This window comes from Astatotilapia calliptera, chromosome 9 (genome assembly GCF_964374335.1).
Source record: "Astatotilapia calliptera chromosome 9, fAstCal68.1, whole genome shotgun sequence".
Lineage (NCBI taxonomy): Eukaryota > Metazoa > Chordata > Actinopteri > Cichliformes > Cichlidae > Astatotilapia > Astatotilapia calliptera.
The window spans coordinates 20,039,076-20,049,789 of NC_137430.1; the positions used below are offsets into that span (position 1 = coordinate 20,039,076).

Genomic DNA, 10,714 nt, shown 5'->3' on the forward strand with positions numbered 1-10,714 from the left:
GCAGCAATTCAGGGGGTTTGAGGCACAGGCTAATCAAAACCAGAAATGACCATGTCTTAATCACAGACTCTGACGTAAGGTCGAGCCATCTGGGGTTAAAAAATAAAATAAAATAAAATAATGTTTCTGTTCTAGTCAGGCTTTCCAATTATATTTTTTTCAATGAACTTTTCCTTTCGGATGCGGTTGTTCTTCTGTGATGCTTTATTTTATTCTATGATTAAACTGATTTGATTCTGTTGATCGTAAATAAGGGTCCTCTGTGCAGCCAGACATAAATATTCACTGCGCTGCACGAGCACAGAGGCCACACGCTTAGTCATTCATATGCTTGACTTGACTTAACTATTTCTGTCCGTGATGAAAACTGAAGATGTCTCATGCACCAAGATAGTGCAAAATGATGCTTCTTCGTGTGTAGTCAGGTCCGCCACCGCTGGACACTGTCTCACCTTAAAAATCTCTCTAAGCACCTCTCATAAGATTCCTTTCAGCTTGAATCCAAGATGACAGGTGCTCGAGAGATTGCGTCATTTTAGCTAGTTGATCAGTGTGTTGCATATTTGGTTTCTGAATGAGAAAGTTTTCTGTATTGCCTTTAAACTTTTATGTTTCCCTTGCAGAAACATTATCTCATAAATTCCAACTTAGAAACTGTATAACTTGAAGCCATTTACAGCTTGGAAACCAATTTCCTCTCATGCCTGCAAATGAAGGTGTTTCAAAAAATGAAAACTGTGTAGTAAAGTTGAAAGATGTGTTCATTTTTTTTGTCTCGTGTACTATGGGAATAAAAAAAAACTTGTTGACTTATGAATTTATTATTATAGCAGACATGCATAGCAGGGAACCATTCAAATATGTAATGCGTGTGTTGGGAACTGGAAAGCAAATTCCTCTGAACAAGAGTAATGGGGGAAAAACAGCAAAATGTCTCCCAAAAGGTTTGTATAGTAGTCTAACTTTGATGGAAACAATGTCCCAACACCATTTGGTTGCATCCAGAGTTTATGGTCTCAAAGTTTTGAAATGGCTATTTTTTATTTATACCAGTTGTAAATTAATTTCACAACAGCCACTGTTGGACAAAAGATTAATAGAAGCTAAATAATCCTTGACTTGTTTGGATTAGACTGCCTGCATAGAAAATACTGTTTATTAAATGTATAAAAGAACAATTTGTTAAAGCTCAAGTTCACTTGGGTTTGGGTAGAGGTAATATCATGTGATATTCTTGGCACAGCCTGTATTAGCACCACATTTTATTCAGAAAAACATGGTCAGCTTAACCACTTACCACAAGGGTGGTAAGTTGTGAGTGCTGGATGTCGGGGCATATCAGGAGTACATGAAACACACACAAGAATACATGAGGCACTTATATTATGCACTCAGCAGAGAAAAGCATGCAAACAAATGATAATAATAATAAAAATAATAATAAACATAAAGTGTACATGAACTCGAAGATTCTGATCCGTCATTGTTTGCATGAGGAGTTCTACTCTGAGAATTAAAAATGTGAAGATGTTCGCCTGCCAATTTATTAGGTACATGTTGCTAGTTCTAGGTTTGGATCCTGTTTTGCCTTCTGAGCTCCTTTCATTTTTCATGACATCGATTCAACAAGTTGCTGCAAACATTCCTTAGAGATCTTGGTCCAAACTGACACGATAGAATCACACATTTGCTGCAGATTTGTTGGATATCCATGAGTTCCACCTGATTACGAAGTCCTCTGTTGGATTGAGCTCTAGTGACTGTGGAGGCCATTTGAGTACAATGAATTACCATTGTCTAAAAGCTAGTTTTAGGCTGTGGTGTTTAAACGATGCTCAGTTGGTAATAAGAGGCCCAAAGTGTGCCAAGAAAATCTGCCCCACATCATTACACCACCACTGGCAGCCTGAACTGGTGATACAAGATGGAGCCATGCTGTCATAGTTTAGTTTCCTGCTGCTCTAACTCATCTTAAAAGTGGTTATGTGAGTTACTGTTGACTTCTTATCAGCTAGAAACAGTCTGCCCATTCTCCTTTATTTTCAACCTGATGCTCACTGGATGTTTTACAGAGAATGGTTCAAAAAAGCAAAAGTATTTCAGAAAACTGCTGATGCCAGTAGAAAAGTAGTTTCTCACATACTTTCTCTCAGCCTGACACCAGCAACTGTGCCACGTTCAAAGTTACTTAAATCAACGTTATTCCCCTTTCTAATACTCAATTTGTCTTTACTATTTCTACATGCCTAAATACACTGAGTTGCTCTCATGCGACTGTCTAATTAGATAATTTGGTTTACATGCAGATGAACAGGTGTACCTGATAAATGTGTTTGACGCAGCTTTCCACATGACAAATGCTCACAGAAAATAAACTTGTGAACTTTAAACTTACCCATCTGCGTCTCACACACATCAACTCTAATCAAAGTCTCAACCTACAGCCACACAGTGTACTAGCTATGACGTAAGCTGGCTGCAAAACATCTGAAAGTAACGACAGGCCACAGCATCCTCCACCCAAATTATGCAGAGATTAAAAATTCCCATAAGAAAGTCATCACAGCTTTCTTTACTGGCTATTTACTTAGTAGGTACTCGCACTGAGGGATGAACTCTTAAAAAAAAAAAACAGCTGCTGGAGCTTAAGGACCCAATTATTCTCAGCCTCAACTGCTCTGAGGATCTAATAATAACAGAGCATCCAAAAATAAATAAATTAAATGTGTTAAGTCTCATCATCTGCTACAGTACATACAAGAAGTGTAGAAGACATGTGGAAAAAGTCCAAAAAGGTTCATTATCAAGCTGATGGTTTGAATAATATTGCAGGCTATTATCACATGAATAATTGCTGGAATATCTGCAGTGATGAGTGCAGCTGATTAAGTAGTGCATCATTGTATCTGATCTCTGGCAGATATGAAAAGAATAATCTTCAAAGGTACAGTATGAGCTCATTGTGGTGACAGATTCAAATGAATGAAGTTAACTCCTCCATGCGCCGTCTTCCCCCGGTGTATGTTTGGCTTCCAGGTGAAATTATACCTTTCTGAGATGAATAAGCTTTCCATCCCATTTTGTTACAAGAGCTGATGGCCTTTGGATGAGTGTATGGCAATCTTTTCTTCTAAAAGCATATATGAATGTTCATGAATAAAGATATTATTTTAATACATATCAGATCAGGGATAACTCATTCATAGTTGAGGTGTGTGATTAGATAATTATTACATCATTTGACTCAGAAAAAAATCATAATTTCTCTCTTGTTTTCTTTCGTTTCACGAAGGGAAACCTCTCCTGCTCATGCATAATTTAAAAGGCTTGATTTAGAACAAGCTGCTGAGTTGCCCTATTTGTGATTCATGAAAGTATGGGGCACTATTTGATTTTGGGTTTAGTACATAGACAGAAAACAAAACCTGCAGGAATCTCGCTGAGCTATTCTCAGAGCAATGTCTGCAGGTATCATTATGCTGGTAACAGTTTGGCTTGGTCCTTGACAGCTGGCTACACATTACCAGTGCGTTCTCACAGTCAAAGTGAATTAGGAGCAAACAACACCGAACCACAATTTGCAACATTCAAAATGTGTTTCTAGTAACAAATCGATGAACTAAAATTGCTGTTAATGTGTTCATAAATTAGTGCATCATTATGCATGTAGATAATTAGCATTAGTCTGGCCAGTTAATGCAAAACGTTTGGGCCGAGCATATAGTCTTTACTGCTTGGTTTGCACAATCCTAAAAGATCCTAAAAGGACTACACATACACCAACTTCAGCTCATTTCATTGGATGTCAGTGACAGGCCAGCTGTTACATTCCCCATAACAACTAAAGGGATTGCTTGTCACCATCTTCTCCTGGTCTCGGGAAACAGAGATATAATTGCTTAATCAATAAGAAATTGCTAAAGCCCAAAATAGAAGATGAATGAGAAACACGTCCTTTGTTGATTTTTTGTGAAATACCAAACGAGGAAGGTGGAGGGAGGGGGGTCCAGTTGGTGATCAACACAAAAACACCTCGAGGCTCTCATTTGTTCTCCACTATGTTCAACAACAAGCAAGCAGGGGTAATACAAGGCTCCAGTTTCAGTAGAGAACACTTCTCTGAAGGAAATAAAAGAAAGATGGATATGAGGTGACAGCTGTGGAGTCAGGTAACATATAACAGCTTGTGCAACTGTTGCCAGCACTGAAATACTATATGTGAAATCATTTTTGATATTTTTTTAGCAAATCTTGCCACATTTCAGTAAAACACAATTTTTGCAATGTCTGTAAGACTTCCAGTCACTGTTCATTTGCATATCTCGTACCTGGCTGGGTTTCTATGGACCAACGCAAGCACAAGGCAAATCTAGTTAAACAACTGCTTAAAATTAACTTTAAAAAAATGTAAACAACTTCTTATGTGTATCTCTTGAGATTTTTGCATTGATTAACTGCATGTGGTGCCGGCCGAATATATCATTTTTTATGTTGTCTTGAAATGTTTGTGTGCATGCAAAGACATTGGACTGAAAACTGCTGCTTCACAGCAAATAATAACAAACATGATTTGCTATCGCCACCGAGGTCTTGTCATTACGTGCCCATTGTTGCCTAAGAGTCTGATTCATTTACAGAATGTTCTCCGCTCAGGGCATCAGAGGAATAGGAATTACATGAAAAGACCTTACAGAGGGCCGGTGCTTTCTGTAGGTGGTATAATGCAATCAATAGGCTTTTATTTTAAAGATACCTCTGCTTGTGAGCTGCCTCTTCAAAATGCCAGACATAAAATTGGTGCAGTCAGGATTAGTGGAGCTTAACATGTTGCTATCTCCCTGGAGATATTTGATAGAACAAAGCCATTCCCCGGTTAAATGAGACAATAAAAAATCCTCCAGGATTTCACTTCTTTCAACGCCTCCCAGTAGTCCAAATGTTCCATCTCATCAATGTTTTTGTTATAAAATAATGCATCGCTAATAATAAAATGAGAGGACGTGGCAAAATTAGCTGGGTGCAAACACATAATTAGCCTTTTTAAAGGGGTAGAAACACGCCTGTGTCGCCTTGTTTCATGCCTAAAAATTGCCTTAAAAAAGATTTTAAAGTAAACATATTTTGCTTCCAGTAAACATTATGCAGTAATGAATAATCTCCTGAGTGGCACTGCGTGATTTTACTTAGTTTGTTACTATTTTCGTGACTGTTTAAGATTTGGTTTAGCTTTAGGCAGACAAGCATCTTATTTAAGCTTAGAAAAAGATAACGATTTGGGACCCTTTACAGCAGCTGCCACATTAGAAGCTTCTCTTCCATTTTCTGGGTTACCACGGTGAGGAATCCAACCCTATTTAATACAGGACTGGTTGCCTGATAAGGAGCAATAATGGAAAAGCAAAGAAAAGATATGTTGATTAGCAAAGAATTTTTGATACACCACATGACACGTAATCTGGGAGAAAATAAGTTGCCTTTGTGAGATAATGAGTTTGCAGTTGCAGCCCTTCCTGAAGATGAATGTTTAACCATATGAGGTGGTAGGTAGGCTATAATGTGTACTCTTTATATATTAAATTATTTATCAGTGCAACAAATTTGGACTAGTTCTACCTCATCAAGAAACAAACTTTGTGACATTAGTGTTTATGTAGTGTTTATGTATGCAGCAATTTGACCTTTTATTCATATGATGGACAAACATATGAGCACTATTAGGTGACCTGTTCATTCATAATAATTGCTGCTTCTATACAGCGACCTTTATTGGCTCCCTTAATAGGTTAGTTATAACCCCTAAAATGACAGTTCCCTGCTGTCTGATTTACGGTGACTGTAAATAGCTTAATGTAAATGTTGACACAAAGTTAATTGCCACAGCTTCACAAATCACCTTCCTCTGTGCACGGTACCAATTAAAATCCGACATGTTACACAGGCAGTGGCAGCTAATGGCATTATGATCTATATTACCAGCTGAGGCTCCTGTAGCATTGCCTGTGGGAGTAAAGTCGACAGTCTAATTTAACAGCTTTCAACTTCCTTCATCTTGAGGTGACTATAAACTACAAATTTACTCTTACTTTTCATCAAGTTCCAGCCACCATATGTCACGCCTTAATTGTCCTTTCAGGATGTTTTACCTTTTTATATGGCATGTTTTTGGGGGCTTTGGTCTTTATTCCCACATAGGATTATCAAATCTTATTATGGTATCCCGTGGATATGGGATTATAGGGAATCTCAAGTCCGCTTATAATGTATATGCTGCATAGTAGCAGTTTGTAAGAGGAGCATGTACATTGAGAGGTACAACCAAGTGGCAACCTCTAGTCCATGCATCACAGATATTTCTAAACATAGTCCCATGTTTAGAAATATCTGTGATGCATGGACTAGAGGTTGCCAAGTCCTGATTGGAGACACCACCAAAGGTGGGTGAGAACAATAGGGCTAGGGTCTTCTTCAAGACAGGCAACCACCTGCTGGACAGGGACACATACTGATGGTTGATGAAGAGTAGAAGACCAACGTTTTGATAGAGGTGGCAATCACAGAGGACAGCAACATCAGGAAAAAACAGCATGAGAAAAGAGGCAAGTACCAGGAGCTGAGAGATGTGAAGTCCAATAGGACTCCAATAAGAATTGAGTGGTTCCAGCAGATTCCTGGCACAACATCAGAGGGTTAGGGTTAGGGGGTTAGTCTAGCAAAATATCCATCCATCCATCCTCTTCTCCTTATCCTTTGTCAGGGCTGCTAGGGGGCTGGGCCTATCTCACCTACCATAGGGCGAGAGGTGGGGTACACCCCGGACAGGTTGTCATTCTGTGGCAGTGCTAACACAGAGAGACAGACAACCATTTGCACTCACATTCACACCTGTGGGCAATTTAGAATATACCAGGAGCTGAAAAGAGATAAAGAGATAAAGCACAGTGTGTGAAATATACTGTAATTACATAAATTGCTTTATATATTGTGCAGTAAAAGTGATACATGTTCAAAATGTCTGTAAAGAAGAGAATAAGAATAACCTGGTTGCACTTTAATATTTCTTGCATCTCTCCATAACTAAGTCGCATAGGAAATTCAAATGCTGCTCTTAAAGTGGATGGGGGTTTTAATCTAATGAAAATGATGATGATGAATGACAGACGCGCTTCTCTTTTCCCTGAGGGATGATGACTATGAGCGAGCCTAGGTGGGAAGGACTCTCGAGGAGGAGAATGAGGAAGAGTAACCGCTGGCTGTGACAGTGACAGTTGCTCCTCTCCTCCATCCCCTCCTTCAACTTCATCATCAGCACCAGCATCATCATCACCCGCCTCGGCAACAGCAGCTTCAGCTTCATCAGAGGCAGAAGGAGTGTCCGTCGAGAGAGTGGAGAACGAAAAACCTAAGCAGCACGCATCTTTTTTTAAAAAGAAAAAAAAAGAAAAAAGAAAAGGTGCTCCACTTGAGACGGAAGATGGAGAAATGGCAGTTGCAGATGAGCGAATGTAAGGACCAAGAAATTCGACAAAATCTTCTTTTATGACAAAAACCCGGATCCGTGCAACAGTAGGAACTATTTAAGGAACAAAAAGGTAAGACGTTCACCGATAACATGTTTTCCTCTCTCTACGCTAAGTTGGCGCTATAATGGCTCACATAGGAGCTTGTCAAAATACAGGTATCTAAATATACATTTAACCAGATTTCAACGAGATTGAATGACATGAAAAAAAATGTGGCATTTAAGATAGTCTACTATCTTAAATAATTATCGGTTTGAAAACACGTTCTTATTAAATTTTTTCGTACATCGGTGGAAAATAAATCGCTTTAATTGGTTTGGCCAGCTAAAAATACGATGTTAAGTAATGAATGTCCTGTAGGTGTTAGAAAGCATTGTTTTAGGCTTTAGGCTTTTTAATACCTTATATATGTGTGACTTGTGTTAATTATCAGTAATGAAGTTATATTCATCTATATTTCAAAAAGGAGGAGCAAGAGGAAGAGAGACGACAAACAAGAGTACCTATCTGCCCCCTTGTGGTTTTGATGTGCTGTGTATTGCCCAAATGAATGCTGCAGTAGCCATAAATTTTAGAGTTAAGAAAAAACAAACAAACATCAGAGGCACTACTTCATACTCACAGTATATATAAATATATTTAGGCTTTACACTTTGAAAATTATATTTTATAATGAATATTAATAATCAGTAAGGCTACTGAAGCTAAATCCTTGCGCTGTATAAAACAAAGTAGAAAAGGTTCAAACTCTTCCCCTCCATTTAACCCTTTCACACACACCGACATAGCTACAGGATTTGCTTATTTATGGTGTGCAGTTCCATTCAGCTCATAAGTGGCCCACATTCATATATCATCCCCTGGTGGATCCCTGTTATGTAATTTCATCCCCATCAGACTGCATCAGCCTCACAATGTTTGCTGCTTGGCTTTTATGAGCTCACACGGGATATACACAGCCTATATACACAGAGGCAATGTAACACAAGTGTAAATCTAGGAAGGGTAAAAGGTAACAGCGACGAGGTAACGTGAGAGATTTTTGTTGTGTGTCAGCACATGTGTATTTTGGATACATGTGAGTGTGGCGGTTTGGATACTGAGAGATAAATTATGCAAACCTCTAAACTAAGTCCAAATATTTGACAGCACTTTGGTTGCTGTTACACTGTAATGGATTTCACTTCATTTTTCAGATTGCCCCATTTGACGCCCATACAACATGGATATATCTTCATCTTCGCTTCAGTACGGATCAAAAAAGCGGGTCAAGATTCACCCCAACACAGTGACGGTGAAATATGCCACTCACTTCCCTCAGCCTGGAGATGAGGGCTATGACGATGCACCCTCTTTTGAGGACTTTGGCGCCTTTGCTGAAGCCAATGTGGGGAAGAGACTGGTGTCAGATAGCAAAGGTGGCAGGACTTTCTTTGGAACCATGGAAACCCAACCTAAGCAGCCAAGTGTGCAAAGAGACAAGGGCGTTGAGGGGCAGCTGGCCAGCTTTGGCGAGGCGAATGTGTTGGCCTCCAGGGTGACCTGGATGGCCTTGTTTGGGGCAGCAGTAGCTCATGGCTGTGTGGCATTGATTACTCGTTTAGCAGCTGACCGTTCTAAAGTTCCTTCTCTTGAGCTACTATTCATCCGCTCGGTGATCCAAGTGCTGTCCATCCTGGTGGTCTTCTACTACCACGAAGCCCCCTTTGGCCCCAAGGGCTATCGACTGCGTCTCTTCTTTTACGGTGTCTGCAACGTAATCTCAATCACCTGCGCTTACACATCCTTTGCCATAGTACCACCTAGCAATGGCACTATCATGTGGCGTGCCTCCACCACAGTCTTCAGTGCAGTTCTAGCCTTCCTGCTGCTGGATGAGAGGCTGGGCTATACTGATGTAGTCACAGTGGTAGGAAGCGTGTTTGGCTTGTGCCTGGTTATGGTGCCAAATGTAGCAGATGAGGAGAAGTCCAGGCTGGGGTTTTGGAAGGAGGCCTTTGGCTACACAATGACAGTGATGGCCGGCATGACTGCTGCCCTCTCCATGATCGTCTACAGGGCCATTAAGGAGCGGGTCAGCATGTGGACCGCACTCTTTACCTTCGGCTGGACGGGCACAGTTTGGGGCGCCTCCACCATGTTTATCATGCAGGAGCCCATCATTCCTCTGGATGCGGAGACCTGGGGCTATTTAATTGGGATTTGTATCTGCTCCACTGTGGCATTTCTCGGAGTCTACTATGCTCTAAATAAGTTTCATCCAGCCTTAGTGAGCACCGTGCAGCACCTGGAGATTGTGGTTGCCATGTTTCTCCAGCTCATCGTTCTGAGGATGATCCCCTCTGTCTATGACGTCATCGGGGGCCTAGTCATCATGATTAGTGTGTTTACTCTGACTGGAGTCAAGCTGTACAGGGTGAGCAGAGCCATTCGGCAGGATTACCAAGAGATCCTGGACTCACCCATCAAATGAATTTAGATGTCAGTCTAATTGTTTACAATGTTGCTTGGTTGTACAATTCAAAGAATGTCTGGGTCGTCATCTGATGATTTTGTATTGTTGTGTTGTCAAATGAGTGCCAGTTGTGTAACTAATAAAAAAAATGGTGTCTTAATATTTGTGTGGGAAATAATAATAAAAAAAAGGCAGATATAACATGGTGACGACTTTGCCCCCAGTAGTATTGCTTTAATGTCTAATCAGTTGTGTGACTGGCCAAAATGTTGGGCATGAAAATGATCTGTTTAGTTTGTGTGCTTTACCACGCTCCAAGATTTGAAATCAAATTGACCCCGTGGGATCTGGTCTTGTGAATGTCAATGTAAAATCAGCAAAGATGTATCTCTGTAAATGTCAGCCCAGAGATGGGTCACGCTACATAAAAGGAATAAAATAAGAACTTTAGAAACAGCCCAACCTTTTATAAAAAACAAAACAAAAACAAAAAAACAACTGGTATTTATTTGTGTGGCTCCTAAGCTGTTGCTTTCCAAGACAGTATAATTTCTTCAAAGAAACAATTACAGATGAGCCAGCGAAGCTACAAAGTAGAATATAATGTCCTTTATGTGATAGGCTGCAGGCTGTGGCATTATGTGATATTGTTCTCATTAAATCTAAATTGAACACCACAAACAGACTCCAAATTTACTGGAGGCCAAATGTGACTTTGAAAAATAAAAGGTCTTGTCTA

The 10,714-nt window shown here is 40.0% G+C and overlaps 1 protein-coding gene across 1 annotated transcript; it reads left to right on the forward strand.

The window, feature by feature from the left end:
- Nucleotides 1–7,257: 7,257 nt before the first annotated feature.
- slc35g2b (solute carrier family 35 member G2b) lies at nt 7,258–10,184 on the forward strand. Its single transcript, XM_026179654.2, has 2 exons — nt 7,258–7,589; nt 8,717–10,184. Exon 2 carries the CDS (start codon nt 8,743–8,745, stop codon nt 9,991–9,993), a length of 1,251 nt encoding a protein of 416 aa, XP_026035439.1. The 5' UTR covers nt 7,258–7,589; nt 8,717–8,742; the 3' UTR covers nt 9,994–10,184.
- The last annotated feature ends 530 nt before the right edge of the window (nt 10,185–10,714 follow it).

Coding starts and splice junctions, on each gene's coding strand:
- slc35g2b (XM_026179654.2), top strand. CDS start 8,743: ATGGATATATCTTCATCTTCGCTTCAGTACGGATCAAAAAAGCGGGTC.